The sequence below is a fragment of the Seriola dumerili genome, unplaced genomic scaffold (assembly GCF_002260705.1).
Source record: "Seriola dumerili isolate Sdu_G_001 unplaced genomic scaffold, Sdu_1.0 BDQW01000391.1, whole genome shotgun sequence".
Classification (NCBI taxonomy): Eukaryota; Metazoa; Chordata; class Actinopteri; order Carangiformes; family Carangidae; genus Seriola; species Seriola dumerili.
Genome location: NW_019174646.1, coordinates 448,726 through 468,395, shown reverse-complemented (window position 1 = coordinate 468,395; position 19,670 = coordinate 448,726). Strand labels below are relative to the sequence as shown.

The window sequence follows — 19,670 nt, the reverse complement described above, 5'->3', positions numbered from 1 at the left end:
CAGCCCGCTTTGTGCTAGATCGTACTTGTTGGGTCCATAGGTATAGTTGCCAAATTGGTTAAGGATCAGATAACCTTTCATATCAATCAGTGAACTGTTGAAGGGCTTCCCCTCCGACGCGCTGCAGCTCAGCCTCTTTCTTTTGGGTCAGTGAGTAGTCCAGGTCAGGTCGACACAGACGATGGAAACGCTAAGAAATTTAAATAAATATTCACCAGTAATTTTCAATACCAAACATTCCACTGACCTGGATCAAATATGTAAAACTAAAGCCATTGTTATGAGTTGGTTGCATAATATGGGTTTATTGCATTGTTGCAGTGGTGAAACAGCATTAAGACAATAATACTTAATAATACTTAATCAATAATACTGCATGTTGGCTGTTGGATCTTTCAAAGTTTGTACTCTGGATATGAACATTATAATTAAGGCTAGATGGAGACTTTAATTAACTTAAACATTTTAAACTTTTAAAGGACATTTCTGCTACATAATAATAATTTTAAAATTTACAGCTTATTTTGCAGATGGGGATCTGAGAAGTAATTGTCTGTAAAAAGGTGATGAGATCTGTTAGACTACAGGTATTCAGATTTTTATTGGAACATACTCAAATTTTATTTATTAGTTAATATTTTGCACAAGGATTTTAAGAGGAAAGGAGTCATGAAGCACATGACCGAGTCAGTGCCACTTGATTTCATTATAATATATAACTAAGTTCTCCCACCTGACTGAGGGTTCCAGTTCCAGTTAGAAGCTTATATAATGCCCAACCTGGCACAAGCAGGATGGAGGACAGGGCCATTACCCAGCCCAACACATATGCCCAGGCTGGGTACACATACCAGCGATTGAAGGTTAGAGGCTGGTACTCCACTAAAGAACATATAAAAGAGCCCTGAGAAAACAATGAAGAGACATTCAGTAGTTTGTTATTTTGTCAGTGTTATATATATAATTTATCTGGATATTTCAGTAAAGTGCAAAATGCATATTCAGGTGAACATGAGGATATTCATAATGCACATATGCAACACTGAAAGCCTGACTCACCAGGGAGACCAGTGGTGTGAGGTAGAGCCAGCAGATTTTGAAGAATGGGTTGGCACGCACACCTGTCATGTCCTTTATGATGTCATACAACCGCTCGGTCCCTTGATGGGAGATGAGGTTGGATAAATAGTACAGAATAACCAGATGAGGCCAGATGTTTGTGAATGATTGGTGTGATTTAAAGGGGAACAGTTTTCTTCAGTCTGTCAGTTACATAATGCTCACTTTAGCTCTGGAGGTTCTGTGTCAAATGTGGGGAAACATCCCTGTTGAGGTCAAGACATGGTTGAAAGATAATTGAAATACATGGATGTGTACTGAAACATATGCTATAGGTTGCATAATGAGAATGTAGGATCCAGAGTCTCTACTGAAGTCCAGTACTACATTGCTGGACTACCCTCCATACAAAACTAGGTGTAAAAACAACAATTCACAATCATACAGGGGGTTTACAGACATATAGGGTTAGCCGAGACCAGTTGCCAGGTAACCATCAGAGACTCCAGAGGGTTACTACAGACATGACAGAGGAATAAAAGAGGAACTATTCATTTTAAACAGCAAACCTACCAAATACCCATCCTAGTGCCAGGGTTTCAAACACACAGAGAAAGAGGATGCAGGCTCCATTACAAGCATAGTTGTCAAACATCTGGAACACATACATCCCTGCCTGGAGACAACAGCAGAGACATTTATTATGACATTTTAATGTAGAAGTCAATTTGGAAATATGGAAAACTATTGGAGCCAATATTTTCACATTATCATATTACATCAACTTTTATGTTGTTATGAGAAAAATGTTATAATAACCTGAAAGCATCAAAATAAGGACATAAAAATTGCTGTATTTTGACAGCAATGCACAGCCACATTGGGGTAATAAATAAAAAATGTAGGTATCAGACTAAGTACTGACCTCAGTGATCATGACAAGCTGAGAACAGAAGCATGTGAGGCAGAAGAGGAGGAGGAAGCGCTCCCGTTGGCCTGTTCTGCGCATTACAGTAGGAAACATATCTATGATCGACGTCACCACCACCTCTATAGCGACAAACTGAACAGAGAACAGACAAGACAGAATAAGTAGATTTCCAAATGGAAATGGGTTCTTCTATAAAAAAAGAGTCAGTGTGCATCTTACTTGTGTGTCCAGACCCAGGAGAATGAGCATGACAAAGAAACAGATGGACCACAGTTGAGGCACAGGCATCATGGCTACAGCCTGAGGGTATGCAATGAATGCCAGGCCTGGACCTGGGAAACAACATCAGATTGGATGCTGGACTGGTCTCCTACTATCTGTATTTGATCTCTTCTTGAGTGTGTCTCAATGGCAGATCAAGAAAATTATCTTTACAGAAAACTGAATGCAAATTGTAAAGGAAAAAAATCCTAATTACCTACAGTATGTAGCTGTAAACAACAAGGCCCAAGGCACTGCATTATTTTTGTGATCATTTGTAGTTTTTATTCATGGTTTTTCATGAGGAAGTGTGGGACAAAAAGTGGGAATAAGTGGAATTAAAAAAGAGCATAGTGACATGTGATTTATATGAGATCTGAGTACTGTATGTCAATTAAAGAATAGACTGAGTGTTTACTGATGATTGAGGGAAGCACTGTAGCTGGGAAGTCTGCCTGATTGTGTTTGTGATGTAAATATTTGGGTAGGGAGAAGAAGAGACATGAGAGTGAAGCAACATGAGCAGAGCTAGGGCCTGACATGAGGACTGAGTGAAAAAGTGCAAAGGTTCATCTAAAGTTTATCAATTTCCATGCACATGGTTGCGTTTGCCCAGACATCAAGCGGGGGCTAAGACTACATACACCAACCCCCACAGTGGCCCCGCACTACATCAGATGATAGTAAACCACATCTCTCCCCTTGCCAACAGAATTCAAACACCCAAAACATGCCAGCTAGAGTCAGCTGCTATGCCTGGGTCTGTAGGGTGCACACTGCTCAGAGCAAGTGTCCCACTGCATACCAGAGCAGGAATGCATGCAGTGTAAAAGAGGTGACTGTCAGTTGTGTCTGCTTACACTGGCTTTACGCTGAGTAAGTGTTATTGTGCTTGTTGTGTCTGAGGTTGACCTCAAGGTGGCAGAAAAGATTCTACCCATCATGGATCAGTGGTGGAGGAAGTGATTCATAAGATAAAAGTACCCATACAACAATGCAAAAATTCTCCATTACAAGTAACAGTACATATGTTTTAACAGAAAAAAATTCTTAAAGTTTTTCTGTTGTCGTTTGTTGTTGTTCACAAGCCAAATGGTTGAGAACCACTGGATTAATCTTAACAATGTGAGATATTTTAAAGCTTATCAGCTAAATGTTTTTATATAGCATTCAAAGATACTTGTAAATATATCTGTCAAGTAAACAAAAATGTAGTTAAGCAAAAGTTTTTAAGTAACATAAAATGTATTTACTCTATCAAAGTTACTGGTAGACTACACCTCAGGGTGGAGGCCTCCTCTGCACGGCCAGAATTTAGTGATGCTCTGTAATGTTGGGTCTAGGAAGACAAGGGTGCATCTTTCTGAATATCTCTGGTAGCTTCCATTACCTGACTCGGCCACTTCTGCAATGGGAACGCCCTGCTCATGAGCCATGAACCCCAGCACCGAGAAGACTGCAAATCCAGCTACCACACTGGTGCCACTGTTCAGCAAACACAGCCACAGACAGTCTCTGCAAAACATAAAAACACAGTGCATCCTCTACGAATTCCTAGCACATGGTTGATCATTTTCCATATGCTGCTGCTTAGCTCTTGATCAGGTCAGTAGCCACACACTGACAAATACTTACTTATAGCAGTTATTGTTATATGTGTTGTAGCTGCCTAGCACAGTTAAGGAGCCCACACCCACACTGTATGAGAAGAAGATCTGAGCCCCAGCCTCCATCCACACCTGTCCCAATAAAGCAGCAGTGAGTACATTTGTCCACTTACACTGCCACGGCATATCTTTAGGATCCCACCTGTGGGTCTGTGAGTCGTGAAGGTTCAGGCAGGAGATAAAACAGCACTCCTTGCAGAGCACCAGGAAGAGAGAGTCCGCGGATCAAAAGAATTAACAACATCACATAGGGAAAGGTAGCAGTGAAATAAACCACCTGGGGAAAAAATACAGATATGATATTAAGATAGTAATATTGTATAGACATTTACCACAGTTTAGGACTTTTATTAATACCTTTCCTGTAGATTTGACCCCTTTCCAGATACAAAAGTAGCAGATGATCCACATGACAATAAGACACAACAGCACCTCCCACCTGATGCTGCCTATCTCCTCAATCCCCGCTGAAATAGCGAGCACTCGTCGTCTATGGAAAAAGATCAACAAGAACAAAATGTTGTTTTATCTTGCATGAAATTCAACTAAATTGTTTCTTGGAATGCGAAGAACAGTCTGGGGGCTTAGTTTGTTAATGATAGACTTACTCCCAGAATTCAGTGGCAGCAGAGGTTGAATTAGTCTGGTTGGTCCATTGGACGGTGTTATTTCTTGTTGAAAAGTCTACACAGTCATCTAAAAGGAGAGTAAGATTCAGGTCAATAATTGATATCATTTAAAAACAGTTTGTCAGAGTTTTGCCTTGTTGGTAACATTGAATTGCATCATGCAAAACTGTCAACTTATGCATAGCTTATCAATCATGCTGTGGTGTGCTGTGGTGTCCCATCGTTTCATGTATAGGAAATTTTTCTTAATGCATCTGTAGATGATTCTTAAAAATGCTTTTAACTTTCATTATTTTCATACCAAATGTCTGAGAAAGGTGCTCTAAATCTTATTAAAACATGTGGTTTGTCTTATCTTTTTCAGATAAGACATTTTGACATGACACAGTAGGAAAAGCACATACTAAAATCAGTGATGGCTGAATTCCATTTAGCTGCTGGCTAATATGGTGGAAAAATGATTCAACATAAGACATCATGGAAATGCAATCAATCATTTTTCTGTACAAAATTACAGGTGTAGTTTCAGTTTATATATATTGTTACCCACTTGATTGATACAAAACATGAAACCACTACTGACCTCATTAAAATTCACTGATATGTGATACCATATCACACAAATCATGACAAATAGTATTATCATGTCCTGTGTCACACATGTCAACCTTAAGCCATGTGACAGTGCCCATTTTACCTGTGTTCCAGTAGTTGTTGCAGCTGGACCAGGGCAGCTGGGAGCTGAAGGAGAACACCAGGTAGAGCAAAGCCCAGGACAGGATAATAATGTAAGTCATACAGCTGTAGAAGAGGATCAGCTGCCCACCATAGCCGATACCTACGGGGCCAGATGTGCATTAGAAGAACCTGACATCCTCCATTCACTAAACCAGTCATTGTTCAGGATTACTAGAACCTAACACCTGACAAATGACCTGACTCACTCAAGGGATTATTTTACCCCCAAAGATAAATAAAAGAAAATAAAAATTATTACAATTTTATAGTTTTACAAATATAAGGCCAAACGAAAATTTAAAAAATGGCACTTTCATTCTTTTTATTTCTTTTTCTTTTTTTTTTTTTACCTGAGCTTACCTGAGGGAATGTACATGTAGCAGATAACTCATGACGGTTATGTTTGAAATATTCAGTCCTTGTTGTAAGAAACATTCCTCCTTTGGTTTACCATTCACTTCTATATAGTTAGACAGTTTAAAAAACAAAAACAAAGAACAAATATTTTTCATTTGATGTGTTCTTGTTCCTTGTCAAAACCTGGCACCTACATTACCCACAATGCAACTCTACTGCCGCTACTTCGGTAAGAGATTCAGGGGTGTCACAATGAATGTATTATGGGTGTCATGCTAATAGCGGCTAATGTAGCATTTGAGCTTCTAGCTAATGGCAGAGATGGAGAGCCGGTTACAGACGTCTGGTGAGTTCACTTCGACTCTGTCACTGTTTATGTGACTTCCTGCAGCCCGCTTTGAAGCCACAAGGGTTAATACAACTTCATTCACTTATGCAGTAGCGGGTCGCCAACACCTGTAAAGTTTGACTTGAGTTTGATGAGTGTTCCTTAAAATAAACATTCAATAACACAACTACAAACATTTCCAACTTCCCTTGTTTAAATATTAATATATATTTTTTGCTTGAAAAAGGGGTCACGGAGAACATGTAGATGTTAGTTTGTCAATGTTTGCCTTGTGCTGACAACCATTATATATGGTCTTTCATCATTTGTGTTCAAGTTTGTTTTGACTACAGTAGAGTGGGTAATGTGTTACTGCCTCACACATCCCTTCTTAGTGTGATTACCTCAGTGAAACACTGAACTGCCTGAACTGAAAAAAGAAACTTTCCCACAGTGGGGAAATACCATAGGTCTATAATGACAGCTACTCCTGTCAGCAATCATTTCAAAAATAGTTTCCAGTGAGTCTTGGTTTTTCCAGCTTTTTGTGGTTTGTACAATAGGTTAAGTTTTTGCCTTGCTCTGCTACAATCGGTCCTGAACAGTTTACCCTCTGCCAGCGGGCACAGTTTCCTCCAGCAGGTGATACCGCCCTCCTGGGTGTACTGGCCTATGGTGGTCTCCAGCAGGAATAGAGGTATGCCACAGGTCACCACAAATACCAGATACGGCACCAGGAATGCACCTGAATTTACAAAATACACAACAGTGCATACCTGTACTATGCATTTTGGATAACAAGCAGTGAGTATTGTTTATGCTTACCCCCTCCATTTTTGTAGCAGAGGTAAGGAAACCTCCACACGTTGCCCAGTCCGACAACATTTCCCGCCACAGCCAGGAGAAACTCCACCTTACTGCCCCAGTGTCCTCTCTCCTCCATCTCTTCTTGCTTGCTTTGTGTCTCCTGTTTTCTATTCAACATCCCCAAAAGCTCAGTCTGGACCCAATCTTCCTCTTAACCTCTGTGCTTCGTGTTCAGGTTGTCTCTGCCTCTACATTGATTCCTTAAAGGTGTAATGAGTAACCGCCTGACAGTTATTCAGTTCTAATTTGTAATGTAACTTACCTCCTGGCCGAGCTGGAATTTCAATCTCTAAAAGAACAGCTGATCGTTAATTAAACAATTTTTGCTTTCCTTGAGAAACTGACTTCTGCAAGGAAAGGCTTAAGTTATTCACGCTTTTAACTAAGAATCAAACACATTTTTTAATATAAATTTCAACATTATGTAGTTTAGTAGATATCTGAAGCCTTCAGATATCTGAAAGCTGACGACACAGACATTGATGTATGCTGCAGCACTATGTCATAACAGGCCTAAAATAATCTTCGCCAAACTTCGCCTGTCAGACAGTGTCTGCATAATCAAAGTCTGGTTTGAAAGAAGCCACATGGGCTCACTCCAAAACAATTAAACAGATGTTTGCAGGGAAGATTCTGCAGTTGAAGTAAAGCATGACCACTTGGTTTCTCAATATCTTCCGGCGGTATTTGTGATGTGTCAATTGAAATTCAACAAGTTGCATACCTCTTACACATCATGCTTAATTTCCCCTGTGTTTTCAGCTTCCTTGCCTTCATCGGGACTGTACATGAGGTCTGTGTACTTTCATACAAATCCTTTCCTACAAACAAACCAGCTGTAAACCAAATCAGACCAAACATTGTAAGGCCATAAATGGCGGATAACTCATATAATCATCATATTATTTGACCATTTTTTTTGGTCTTTCTGCCCATGAAAATATGTCATAATCATAATTAACCATCAGGAGCATAAAAGTGTATTTTTTGATATAGCCAAATCAAATCTTAAAGGTCTCAGGGATAACATTTTCTAACATATTATTGTGATGTTGCACATATCATCTAATTATTCTATACATATCCTCATCTGTCTTAACTTCATATTTATTGAGTTGTATCTGTTCTTACCAGCCGCTTCTTTTTATCACATGCCCAGGCACACAAATGGAAGCAAATATATGTCAGCTATTTTCAAATTGTCATTATGAGTAAATGATGCAATATATTTTGTCCTATGTAATTAGCCTTAGGAGCCTGCATCAGTCAGACTTTGCTCAAATGATAGTTGAGCATCTCTATTTACACCAGTTTAAACAAACTCCTATAGAGCAGTATTGTGTTTACACACATCCAGTGCAGAACAAACAGCAGGCAGAACTGAAAGACACAAAAGATGTCTTTCAAAAGTCTTTGGGCTTTGCTGTGTTCTTGTTACTTTTCAGTGTCTGCTTTTTATATTAATGTTTTTAATGGCATTTTTAAGTGTATGCATGATCGTATGTAAGTGCATGTTTGTATTTGTAAATGTGTACGTATGAGTATGAATGTATGTGTAAGTGTGTAGATGGATATATGTGTAGTAGCAAAGTTATTGACAGCAATATTCAAATTATTCATTCTTTTATTCAGTGCACTTTTTAAGAATTACAGTAGCAAACACTTAATCAGTATCAGCAATAAGTAAAGACACATTTCTTTGCATTATAAAAGGACAAGCTTTATATCTTCTTTGATGAGCTCCTTGTCTGGAATACTGGGATCCAGTGATCAACACATAGATTCATTTGACCTGCAAAACATTAGTAATCACAACAAGCTAAAGCAGAGGATACCACAACAGGCTTAAGAGCAAGAAAAAGATGCCTGTGAGTTTAATCCGCCCAGCTCCACTGGTTTCTCTAGTCCTGTCTCTTAGCTGCCTCTGCTTACCAGGTGTTAGATTGCAGCGCTTCATGTTTCCAGCCGTATCCCACACCAGCAGCTCTGCCTGAGCAGAGCAGCAGCTGGACGTGTACCTCACCCACAGTGGCTGAGATGATTCGAGGACCCATTCAGACACATTTAAAGGGGAGTCTCCCTTTTCTAATCTGGCCTTGTGGTGGTGGTGGTAGTGGCTTCCACTGGTTGTCATGTCCCTGTGTTCCTCTTGTTGGTCAGTGCCAGGCTGGGTGTTTCCCATGAACTCCTCTGTGGGTGGTGGGCTGAGGAATAAAGTCAGAATGCCTTCACCCCTCTGTAGCTGGAGGGCAGCGAGGCCGGAGCGCCCTCTGTCTGACACGACCAGAGACGCACTCCAGCTAGACTGTGTGCAAATGGAGGGACAGGTGGACTGCTCTCCTACAGCAGAGCAGAATGGTGGGGACGTGTCAGGATCCTACAGGAGGAAGAGGAAGTGATGTCAGAGCGATGATCAGTGTGTGAGATTAATTGGTGATTACTGAGGAGACTTCTGCATGAATTGTATCCTGTTTGTTTTCAGTTAATGCTCACCGGGGGCACCACGGTCAAGTAGGTCACTGCGTAATTTGATTCTGTAGAGTTATGAACACGAACAGTGAGTGTAAGAGTGACAGTCGCTCCTGCCTGAGCCGTGGCAGGAGTGTGGATGTTCACCTGCTCATGGAAAGACCCGTTTTCTGCAACAGGGAAGCTGAGGGACAGAAAGTCAAACTTTAAAAACTTTGTTTTATTTAGAAGCTTTATTCATTTCTGACAGCACACATATAATTATGGTGACCATTCTGATTTAAAAATGTACATCTCTTCAAAATTATTTTACTTTACTACCTTATTAAGAGACAACAGCTTAAGTTCTCTGCTGGTCATTCTGTGACTGAGCAAGATGTTTTGTTTTGTTTTGTTTTTTACCCTACCTGTGAGGTCCACTCTTATGAAGATAGCCACAGTCATCATCCATGCTCAGACTGAAGAGTCGGGCCGGGCCATGGTTCAGGATGTCGAAGTCCACTATTGTGCTGTGGCCGGGTACCAGGCGAGGGACAGACAACACCTGAGGTACAAAAATATGAAATTGTATGAATCAGAATATTCACCAACACAGAATTTTGATGGAAAGTTGGTCAAGGAAAAGTTGCTGGCCATAAAGTCAAAACAGTTAGCTAGAAGATACTAAAATGTTCCATAGAGCTAAAAGGAACTGCAGAATCGGGTAGAAATTGTGGGTAATAAAAAGGTAAAACCCTGAATTTGTTTGACAGAAGAGAGAAATTAACACCCATAAAGCATGTTTAACAACTGAGTCACAGCATTGACCTCCTTGTTCCCAGAGCAACCCATGTCTTATGTAACACTGCTACAGCTTACCTGTATCTGAACACGAGTGGGCTGCACCATCTCTGTTGAAACCCTCTCCAGCTTGTTTCCTCTGCTGTCTCGGCCTGTAAGTTGAACACAGAAGGGAACGCTGGGAACAGAGTCCAGCCATCCCACCAGCTCGTCCGCTGAGTAGGATGACGATGAAGAAGAAGAGGAGGAGGAGGGGGAGCTCAGCGTCACCTGCTGGAGCGTCTCCCCTTGACCTCCCAGCAGCATCACATGAGTGAAAGATGCCTCGTCCTCTGGAGCCAGGCCTGTAACAGCCAGCACCAGAAAGGCAGGGACACCTGGGGAGTTAAATAAGGTAGAAAGTGTTTTTGTTAGATGGCAGGCACATTCCTGGGTGTGAGATTTACTGTTGACTGTCACTGATGCATCACCAATTATATATCAATACCTTACCTGCTACTGGACTGCCCTCCACTCTGGCCAGACCTGGGTGTGTCTCATTGGTTACAGTGGCAAAGTAATACAGGAAATCTACACTGCTGTCACCTGGTGGTGCAGATCAAAAGACACCTTTTATCTAAAGTGCAGTCTAATAATATCTAATGTGCAAATAATTATCTGTAGGGGGATTTTCTCAGTGTCTTGCACGGTTTTTGTTTACCTATCACATTGAACGTGAGGTGTCCGTCACTCTTGGCGTGGACTTTCCACTGGCCTGGCTGTATAGGGGGAAGCAGGCTGATGCGGTACAGACCCTCAAAGTGCTCCAACTCTGCTAGGGGGCCTTGCTTGCTCAACAGAGACTGGCTTTGGTCTGAACAGGAGAGAAAGAGGAATAATTGTGGAAAATAATTTATTGTCAAATGTATAGAAGAGCAGTGGTAATGGAACATTACAAAAGTGCAGCTCAGACAGTAGTTCCCAGAATATTAATGCTGCCTAGATTTATCTTCCAGCTTATACTTGTATAGCCTATAACTCTGCCCTAGATGTACCTGAAGGATTGGTAAGGAAACACTCTGTCAGAATGCCAGTGACATGTAGGGTGACATTTTTTACTGAGCTGTCAACTCTGAAGCAATGGGAGGACATCAACTCCTGGGCACTCTCCACATGGAGTAGGGTCACCTGGGGAGTAAGGAGGAAAAAATGTGCTGGACATATCTCAATGATAAATGTATGTTTCTACTTTGAAGAGATAGTCAACATTTCTATAATGAAAATGGATCACACAACAACTTTTATGTGAAAGGAGTTGTTCCCGTAATGACACACAGATATTACCAAACCCTGCGGTTCCTGTCAGCTCTATGGAGCGTATTAATGCTTGCCTCCAACTGGCACAAAAATTAGTGAGCAGATTGTTAATAGGAATATGAACCAGAGACTCATTAGTAATGATGTAGCTCAGTTGTCGGGACACCCATAATGGGCCACGAGATAAATCTGAAGGCTTGTGAGATAATTATCAAGGTAGGAAAGCAGGAGAAAAAAACATGTAAAATGTTTATCCCCATTAAAAAGGATCTTAATGTTGTACCTTGTCAGCAGCTGTGTTATCCTCCACTATGGTAGAAACCTTGTGGATGTCAGAGTTGGTGGTGAATATAGTCAATCCTCCTGACAGGGAGGACAGGGAAGAGTAGAGAGAGAAACGATCAGGGGACAAAACTTCCCTACTCCTCCTCTTTCTCCTCCTTCTCCTCCTCCTCCCTCTGGTCTCTGTATATTTGGGGTCTTCAGTTAGGAGAAATGTCACCTGTGGGAAAATCAGATTGGAACTTGAGTGATGGTTGAGCTGAAAGAAATGTGCCCAAAATACAACTTGTCCTCTTGCTTGTCACAGTTTCTGTCCACAGTAAATGCACCGGATGTAAGATAAGACACATTTCATTTCCCAATTCATCTCAGAAAAAAAAATGCACATGCACAATGTACGTAATACTCTTCCTCCTATTTGAAGCAATATAATCAACATCTGCAAATGTAGATAATGACTTCCTGACTTGAAAATTTGAACTGTTAATATCATCAGGTGAAACCTTTAAGTCTGAGATGTTATATTCAAACGTATCCCAGTAAAACCATGGCTCAGTGTCTTCAGACTAACCGCATGTGTACAATACTGAAGATGACGAATCTTTTATTGAGAGGAATAATCTTTAAAATGAAAACCTACCTTGCTCTGTTTCTCAAGTGCGAGTGCCTTCACCGCGTCAAACATGTGGGCATCTTTAGGAGAGGCATCAGTGAATACAAATATCTCTGACAGTGGTGGACTGTGAGTGAGCGCCAACTGTAAACACACAGCGAAATGTGAAATCAGCTGCCACATGTGCTTACAATTCACACATGCAGCTTGGACCCCACTGTACCTGATCACTTCACCTCGAGTCCTACAAAACCAACAGCGTATAAAGTTACCTGAATGGCAGAGAGACACATCTCTGGTTCGTCTCCTCCTCCCAGCGCCGTCAGGTTCTCCATGTGTTGCATAAACTGGTTTGGGTCATTGGTCTCATACACTGGTCCTACAGCTGCAGAGCACAGTAGACCAGAAATGTTAGATGGTAAGTAACAGCCACTGACTTTTTCTGAAATAACAATGCAGCAGAGCCAGAGATATCGAGAGTTTGGTCGGAGATGTGGGTGTATAACACCACTAGTGGCTAATGTAGCCTCGGTAAGCTTGCTTCTTTCTGACACCACTAATGCAACTTTGTAGTGTTCATTCAACACTGACTCAAGTGACATCACTTCAGGCAGTATCAAATTTTGCATGGTTGCCTCTGGAGCCACAAAAGGTGTTTGTTTTTTTTCTCTCCTGTGCAGTAGTAGTGTATTGTGGTATATGCTTTTGGCCATAATAGAGAGAAGTCAAACATATGACTTTTTAGCCCAGCTCTTCAGGCAGATTTTTCCAGCTCTGTACAATACTATTTTCTTTCCAAACTGTGACAGATATCTCTTACCTGGGTCATGGAAGGGCACAAGTAGAAAGGTGCCAGGCTGCCCAGGGCTGTTGGCTCGGCTCTGGATGAGGGCGTGAGCCCGGAGGCGAGCAGCAGTGATCTCCTCAAACATGCTACCTGTGGTGTCCATGACAAATACCAGTGCAGGGACCTGCTTCACACTGAAGAGCCTGTCAAAAGAAGTTTAGAAGGATCATAAAAACATACTACATACCATCATCAGCTGAAATTTGCAACATATACTTGGGAAGCTGAATGGGAAAATGGTCTCAGACTTTTGGACCCTGCTGCATATTATTCAGTGTCTTCTATTCAGACAATTGTAACAGTAGTTTAAAGTTACCGGAGGAAGGTTTTGTGACCAACAGTGTCCCTGAGGTCTCTCAGTACACTCAGGGTGGCCTCAGTAGCCAAAGTGGCAGCTTCCACATGGAGGTAATGGTGAGGGGAGAAGAGAGGTGAGGTGCTGTCCTTGTTGATGCCCCCTTTAGCCCCCATATAGCGGCTACTGTCATGAATACCTCCATGACTACATTTACCTGAAAAGTAAAAAAAAAAGCCATGAAAACATTCTGTGTTGAAAATGCTTTTGATTTTAATTCACATGTTTTTTTTGGCAGGACTGCAGCTGTTGGTGGCTGAAACTGTACATACCCTGAGGTTTTAGATGGTCAGTGCTGAAGTAGCCAGTGGTGAGCAGCTGGGGGTCTTGCTGTGTGTTTGTCAGTCTTGGCAGGAGGTTGTTTCGACAGGTGATACTGAAGCACTCCATACAGGTAGGGGTGTCCTCTGTGGACAGAAAGAGTGAGGGTTTAGTTTATCATCGTTAAAGCTCCAAATCCTTATTGTATGCCCTTTGTCTTTTTTTGTTTTTTATACAAACTTTCCAATCATTTTTGTTTGAGTTTTCACTCTTTGGATTGAAGGTCTTTTCTTCACCATCAAGTACACTGTGTGAGGATTTGGTACAGTATGCAACAGCTTTATTTTGTTACAAGTTATCTGGCAAATGATTGGTCACAGGGAATGTCTACCATTCTGAGTTAAAACGTGTTAAAAGGCTTCACATTACTTTTCAGGTTTAAGGTCAAGTACATTGGAACTGGCTGTGTTTTCCTCCTTCTGCCCATCACCTGATCAGCCATGTGTCTGTAGACTTGTTTTTCTTTAGCCATTATCCTCAGTATGTATACATTACATAGTCAGAGTTTCCACTGTTGTAGTTGCCAAAATGTCTGTGTTGCTAGGTGTGGTTGTTGAACCAGCCACAGATTACCTGCCTTTCCACTGACAAACTATTGACCTGTCATCTAGTTTGTTTAGCTTTATGCTTTCAGTCAGCAACAATAGTTGGCACATCATGAATTAATGTACAGCAAATGTTGGAAAATGCCCCAAATTTTTGTTTTTGTTTTGTTTTTGTTCAACCATATCTGGCCTTATGTTTTGATCTGGAATACAATAAATGTTTTTCCTTTTAATGAACCCAAATGAAAACTGTGTCCTGGGAGATCTTTATCGTGATATTAATCATGATACACAATCGACACCATGCGGCAAACATCTGCAGTCAGTAACTTGAGTAACTGATTTTGTGAAGAGATGCTTTGTAAGATCGTCATGATAGGATCAGGTTTTGATGTGATGAAGTGGGCAGTAGTGTAATCACAGATATGAATATGAATTACCTTTAGCCACAGGGATGGCAGGCTCCTCTGGCTGCAGCAGGTGCAGGTATATGGAGTGCTGGCCCATCTCCACCCAGTTACTGTGGCTGTAGAAATCCTGGCAAAACACATGTATGAAAGACAAAGCCTTACCTGTTTTATTGTGTTTATGTATGAGTATTTAAAAATATTGTTCTTAAATTGTAAAACAGTATTGTTCAGAAGTAAGCTAATATATAAATTGTAACTAATTACCACTGTTACAGTATATCACATCTTCACATCTTCATCTATCATGTCTGTTTACCTGCAGGGAGTGGAGTAGCTGGCCCAAGCTGTGGCGAGCACTTTGGTACTCTTTGGCCCGTACTGAGAGCAGAGTCTGAGCCCACACCTGCCGTAACATCACCATGGCGCTGTCCACACGCTCTGAATCAAAGTGGTACACCGGGTCGGACCTGGTGGAGATCAGGAAGTCCATGGCAGCGTTGGACTTCACCACCTCTTTCACATCTCTCCAGAAGCCACGGCCTAGTCTGGTCTGGGAGGGACACAGGCTGATTTTTACCATCATTGGAACGAGAAGTAGTTCAGTGCTCGATATCACATGGATAATATGATTGACCTCAATGACTCTTTTATACTGGACGCTCAGTAAATACACTGTCTGCACACATCAGCTCACCTGTTCCTGTGCATGGTTTCCCTGGTGTTTTTTGGTGCCCTTCAGAGTCTCCAAGGTGACGTTGAGAATGGCCTGCTCTGTCATGTACTGGTGCGTGTGCGAGTCAAAGGACAGCGTTAACACTCGAGACCAAAAATTGGGGAGGAAGCCCAAGCATGGTAGAGGCAGAAGGAGGAGGTAAGTGAGAATAAACCAGTACAATGGTTTCCCACTCCCCTCCCAGATTCTTCCTCTGCCTGTTGACATTATGTCCTGGAGATAGGCTGAGTATGTCACATCCTACCTGCATAAAATAAAATAAAACCATGGGTTTTGCAGTTAATTGCAATACAAAATACACTCTTGCATCCAACTTTAAGGTATTTAATAGGCATAGCACATGGTATAGACCTAAATAGATGCTAAAATGCTCTGTACACAGATGGGAACTGCAGTCAGGTCAGGTTTGTCAAGCAACACCTGTCACATTACACTTCCGTGTGTAGCCTCAATAAATTTGAGCTTTTTTTGTGAATGCTTTATTTGTTATTTTCAAAGCTATTTTAGTTGCTTTGCCTTTTATGGATGCATGTTGAAAATAATGTTCCAACATCAAACAACATTTAGCTGAACTGAACCAAGAGAGTTCTTTAATGGTTCATGATTTTGTCACATAAAATCAATTCCTGCTTGCTAAATAGATGGTTATGAATTGACCCGACCCCTCTTGTTCAGTAAAGTTTTGTGCTGATTTGATCAGTCTGTGCCAGTCATCCATGTGTCCTTTTCTGTCATCACCCACTCCTTATAACACCCCCCCTCCCTCCCCTAAAACCTTCTTTCACATTTTTCTCAGCCTTGTCTGTACAGAGGCTCCTATTGTTCTTTGTCCACTTTATTCAGATACAATACTTTGGTTTTGTTCTCATAGTCTTATGCTTTCACAAGGGAGACACTGAAACAAAGCATGAGGCCCATAAACAACTGCTCCCTCCACTCTGCCAGCGTCCATTCAGCAAATCACTTTTAATTGATTGGCGTGGGGCCTTAAATTGAGAACACAAAGATTCCTCCTATCAATCACTTTACAGGAATGATGCACTATCTGATACATTTTTTTGTGTTTAACCTGTATAGCTTGCGTACTTCTTATCATTGCTTAGTTTGCCCATTACTGATGCATGTAAGCACAGTGTATTAACTAGAGCTTAGCTTTGCACCAAACTTCCTCCTTCATCGCGGTGAAAGAATGTCAACAAGAATGTGAGTCATTTTTTAATTGCACAAATTAGTACATGCTGTATTCATTATTTTTTTAACCTCTGTTTGTATATTACCAGACAACTACAAACACTTCGTTATAGTTGTACCTTTAATCTAAGTTTTTCGACACAAAATAAAAATGTTCTTACCTCAGTTCATCCTGTCAGACTCTTCCTCTTTAGACTTTGTTGAGACGCGCATTTAGCCGAGACACCGCAGTCACAGCGCGCAGGAACGCCACAAATGTATGTTCATATAACAACTTAGAACCACAACTTGTTAACAGAGGAAACGGCCCCTGATATCACAGCATTCTTGTCTGTGTGACAAAATTATTGAGTCTTCACATTTGTCTGTCCTTGGGCTCTTGTCTCTGGCTGGCTCCTCAGTAAGAAAAATAACAACCAAGATATGAATGGAAGAAGCTTGGATGAGAGTCTAGTTGACACGGCACGGTCTTGGGTGTGTTTCTTAGTGAGGGGGGCACACCGTGAGGCAGAGGACATCCCGTCATAGCTTCCCTACAGCCTTGTGCCCCTCCTTACCCCCCATTATTGCATGGTGCATTGATTCACCACAATAGGGCTGCATATATTACCAGTTAGGGTGTTCAACTTAAGGCCTACCCCAACCCCCCCCTGCCCTCTCTCCCTCCATCACTCCCGCTTTTCCTAAAGACACCAAAAAACACTCCTTTTCACAACTGCAAACACTACAACCCCTTCCTCTCTCCATAGTTACCCGCATTTCTAATGGCTGTTCAAAGAAGGGCATCAGTTGCTAGCCAACGCTTGTGACAATGCTGAACTTCAGTTTGTGCGACTGAATGTGGTAAAAGGACATAGACTAAATGATTGGGGTATTTTTCAGCTTTGGTCTTCTGTTGTTTCAGGGATTTGGCAGCTTCTCAACCACCTTTTAAGACCTAAACTAGTTTTCCAGAGCAAAAATATTTGATCCTGTTTTAGTTATGGGGTGAAAGAGAAACAAAGAGAGAAGAAGAAAGTTTTGTGTCTGTAGTTGTGTCTATGTCTCACTCCATCTCGTGAGCAAACCACAAAAAAAACCACTGTTTCTCTCAGAAAGTGAAAGTAGATTGTTGGGAAGCTTGATCACACACACCTACAGAAGCAGGGTGATGGGTAAAAACATTAAGAACAACCAGAGGTTATACTTCTCTGAACTTCCCAATTTACTGGAAGATAGCTGCAGGTGGTTAGTGCATGTTTCCTGTTTACCTGCGGTAAGGTAACCCACTTTTATTCTGGGCTGATAGTTTTTCACACTGGTTTTGCTTCAGCAGGAAGATTCACATGACCCAGTTTAACAACTGTCGCGTCAACCACATTACTTTACATATTATAATAGGTCTACTCTTGCTACACTAACATATTCTCTGTGTGTTTATAAGAACTGCTCCCGGTATTTTTCTGTGTATAGAAGCATTCATTTAGTCATAACAGACTGCAGAACTCACTCTCTGCAACAATGATAATGAAGGTCCTGATTTGGATAGTCACTTCCCTTTTTCCAACGGCTGTCTTTTTACTGCTCTCATCTTATGATAGCTATCAGCACCACTTGCCCCCCACTTTTTACAGTTGTGGGGAAGTTTTTATGCCAATACATTGCTGATGCCAGTTACTCCTAAAACCCTCAAACCTCATCAGACATTGGAAAATACATGTCAGGTTTAAATATATGAAGGCACAACTAGACAGAAAAAACCGCCAGGAATTAAAGGCATCCTTTGACCAAAACGAAATTCAATATTTACTTTTGCTATCCTTCCATCCTATTTGTTGAACAGACATAAGAAAAAACAAAAAAACATTAGGCTTCTAACTTGTTGTGAACACGTTTTCATCTACTAACTGGTTCTTAAAAACCACAGAGCACATGACAGCAAGGCTCACTCTGATTTTGAAATATATTTTTATTACTTCCACCAAGCGGGTTTTCAGCTGTGTCTGTTTGTCTGTTTGTCTGTCCTGTTTGTTTGTTTGTTTGTCAGCAGGATTACACAAAAAGTACTGAACTGAATTGTACCGAACTAGGTGGGTAGCCGGGGCAGGGCCAAAGGAAGAACCACATTAAATTCTGGGGCAGATCTGGATCATATTCTTTGAATTTAATTTTTTTTTTCTCAGAAGATTGGTTTTGTGCTGTTTGACGGAGGTCTGTGCTCTCTGACTGCACTTCTGTTCTATTTTATTGTTGTGGACCACTGGAAGAAAGCATGCAGGGATCCAGAGTATGCCACCTTAACGCTGAGCATTTTTTGAAGCGTCTCCAAGCTGATGACATGCCACTGAGATTTCTTCCAAATAAGTCAGTCCTTCGTTTTATTTTTTTTATTATTTAGTGTCCGAATTCTGAGGATCTAATGTATCATCTTTATTAATTCATCACTGTACGCAATTTAGATTTACTGCTCATTATATTTGAGTGTGCGTTGTCTTTTAGGCGGTAGGAACTGAATGGCTGAACTATTGTGAAATAACTTGACTTAATTCATGTATCGTGATTATTAAGGACACGTGCAAGGATTAGCAATAAGTTGAGAGTTAGCGAGTAGGTTTGGGAAAAGGTCAGTGGTAGATAGATAGAAGAATGCAAGTAACAGGGCGACTGGACCTGTCTCCTGGGCGCTCCAGCCGAGCTTAGGTAGTAGGCGTGTCCTGAGTTTGACTGTAAATAGGTCAGGCAGAAGCCTCCGTGGCTGACACTTCCTGCGCTTGGTACACTTCTACGTAAAGGTATGCCTCGGATACATTGTTTTAATTATTGGAATATGCTTAAAAGTCACCTTTATTGACTTATAGTGTATAGGTGAAGATGTCTATGTACTGTATGTTGAACCTGCTACATGCTGTACAGGTGTATTATTTAACATCAGGTGAACAGTGCTCTGCTTTTGCACAGATGCACAGATTTTCCTTCAGTTGAGTCACATCTGTCATTTTTACGAAAGACAGT

At 41.2% G+C, this 19,670-nt stretch overlaps 2 protein-coding genes across 2 annotated transcripts; both read right to left on the bottom strand.

Annotated features, from left to right (window-relative positions):
• Positions 1-82: 82 nt before the first annotated feature.
• Positions 83-6,934, bottom strand: LOC111233411 (sodium- and chloride-dependent GABA transporter 2-like). The gene is made up of 14 exons (XM_022761212.1): positions 6,796-6,934; positions 6,581-6,715; positions 5,245-5,385; positions 4,527-4,614; positions 4,276-4,408; positions 4,061-4,195; positions 3,887-3,990; positions 3,642-3,766; positions 2,210-2,322; positions 1,985-2,122; positions 1,633-1,735; positions 1,060-1,160; positions 734-904; positions 83-190 (listed from the first exon to the last, which is right to left on the bottom strand). The coding sequence occupies exons 1-14, from the start codon at positions 6,911-6,913 to the stop codon at positions 83-85; spliced, it is 1,713 nt and encodes a 570-aa protein (XP_022616933.1). The 5' UTR covers positions 6,914-6,934.
• A 1,606-nt stretch (positions 6,935-8,540) lies between these two features.
• LOC111233410 (von Willebrand factor A domain-containing protein 7-like) lies at positions 8,541-15,695 on the bottom strand. Its single transcript, XM_022761211.1, has 16 exons — positions 15,450-15,695; positions 15,072-15,305; positions 14,786-14,882; positions 13,752-13,886; positions 13,441-13,636; positions 13,098-13,267; positions 12,550-12,662; positions 12,305-12,421; positions 11,666-11,884; positions 11,121-11,253; positions 10,787-10,939; positions 10,579-10,671; positions 10,165-10,463; positions 9,714-9,850; positions 9,331-9,490; positions 8,541-9,214 (listed from the first exon to the last, which is right to left on the bottom strand). The coding sequence occupies exons 1-16, from the start codon at positions 15,693-15,695 to the stop codon at positions 8,657-8,659; spliced, it is 3,060 nt and encodes a 1,019-aa protein (XP_022616932.1). The 3' UTR covers positions 8,541-8,656.
• Positions 15,696-19,670: the final 3,975 nt, after the last annotated feature.

What these genes read in the sequence shown, in the direction of transcription:
- LOC111233411 (XM_022761212.1), bottom strand. Translation starts at nt 6,913, where the DNA reads ATGGAGGAGAGAGGACACTGGGGCAGTAAGGTGGAGTTTCTCCTGGCT. An exon ending in TGCAGAAGTGGCCGAGTCAG is followed by an intron (nt 2,323 to 3,641) that starts GTAATGGAAGCT and finishes GTTGTTTCCCAG; the next exon opens with GTCCAGGCCTGGCATTCATT. An exon ending in TCCTGGGTCTGGACACACAA is followed by an intron (nt 2,123 to 2,209) that starts GTAAGATGCACA and finishes TTCTCTGTTCAG; the next exon opens with TTTGTCGCTATAGAGGTGGT.
- LOC111233410 (XM_022761211.1), bottom strand. Translation starts at nt 15,695, where the DNA reads ATGTCAACAGGCAGAGGAAGAATCTGGGAGGGGAGTGGGAAACCATTG. An exon ending in TGCCATCCCTGTGGCTAAAG is followed by an intron (nt 13,887 to 14,785) that starts GTAATTCATATT and finishes TTCTGTCCACAG; the next exon opens with AGGACACCCCTACCTGTATG. An exon ending in TGACCATCTAAAACCTCAGG is followed by an intron (nt 13,637 to 13,751) that starts GTATGTACAGTT and finishes TTTACTTTTCAG; the next exon opens with GTAAATGTAGTCATGGAGGT.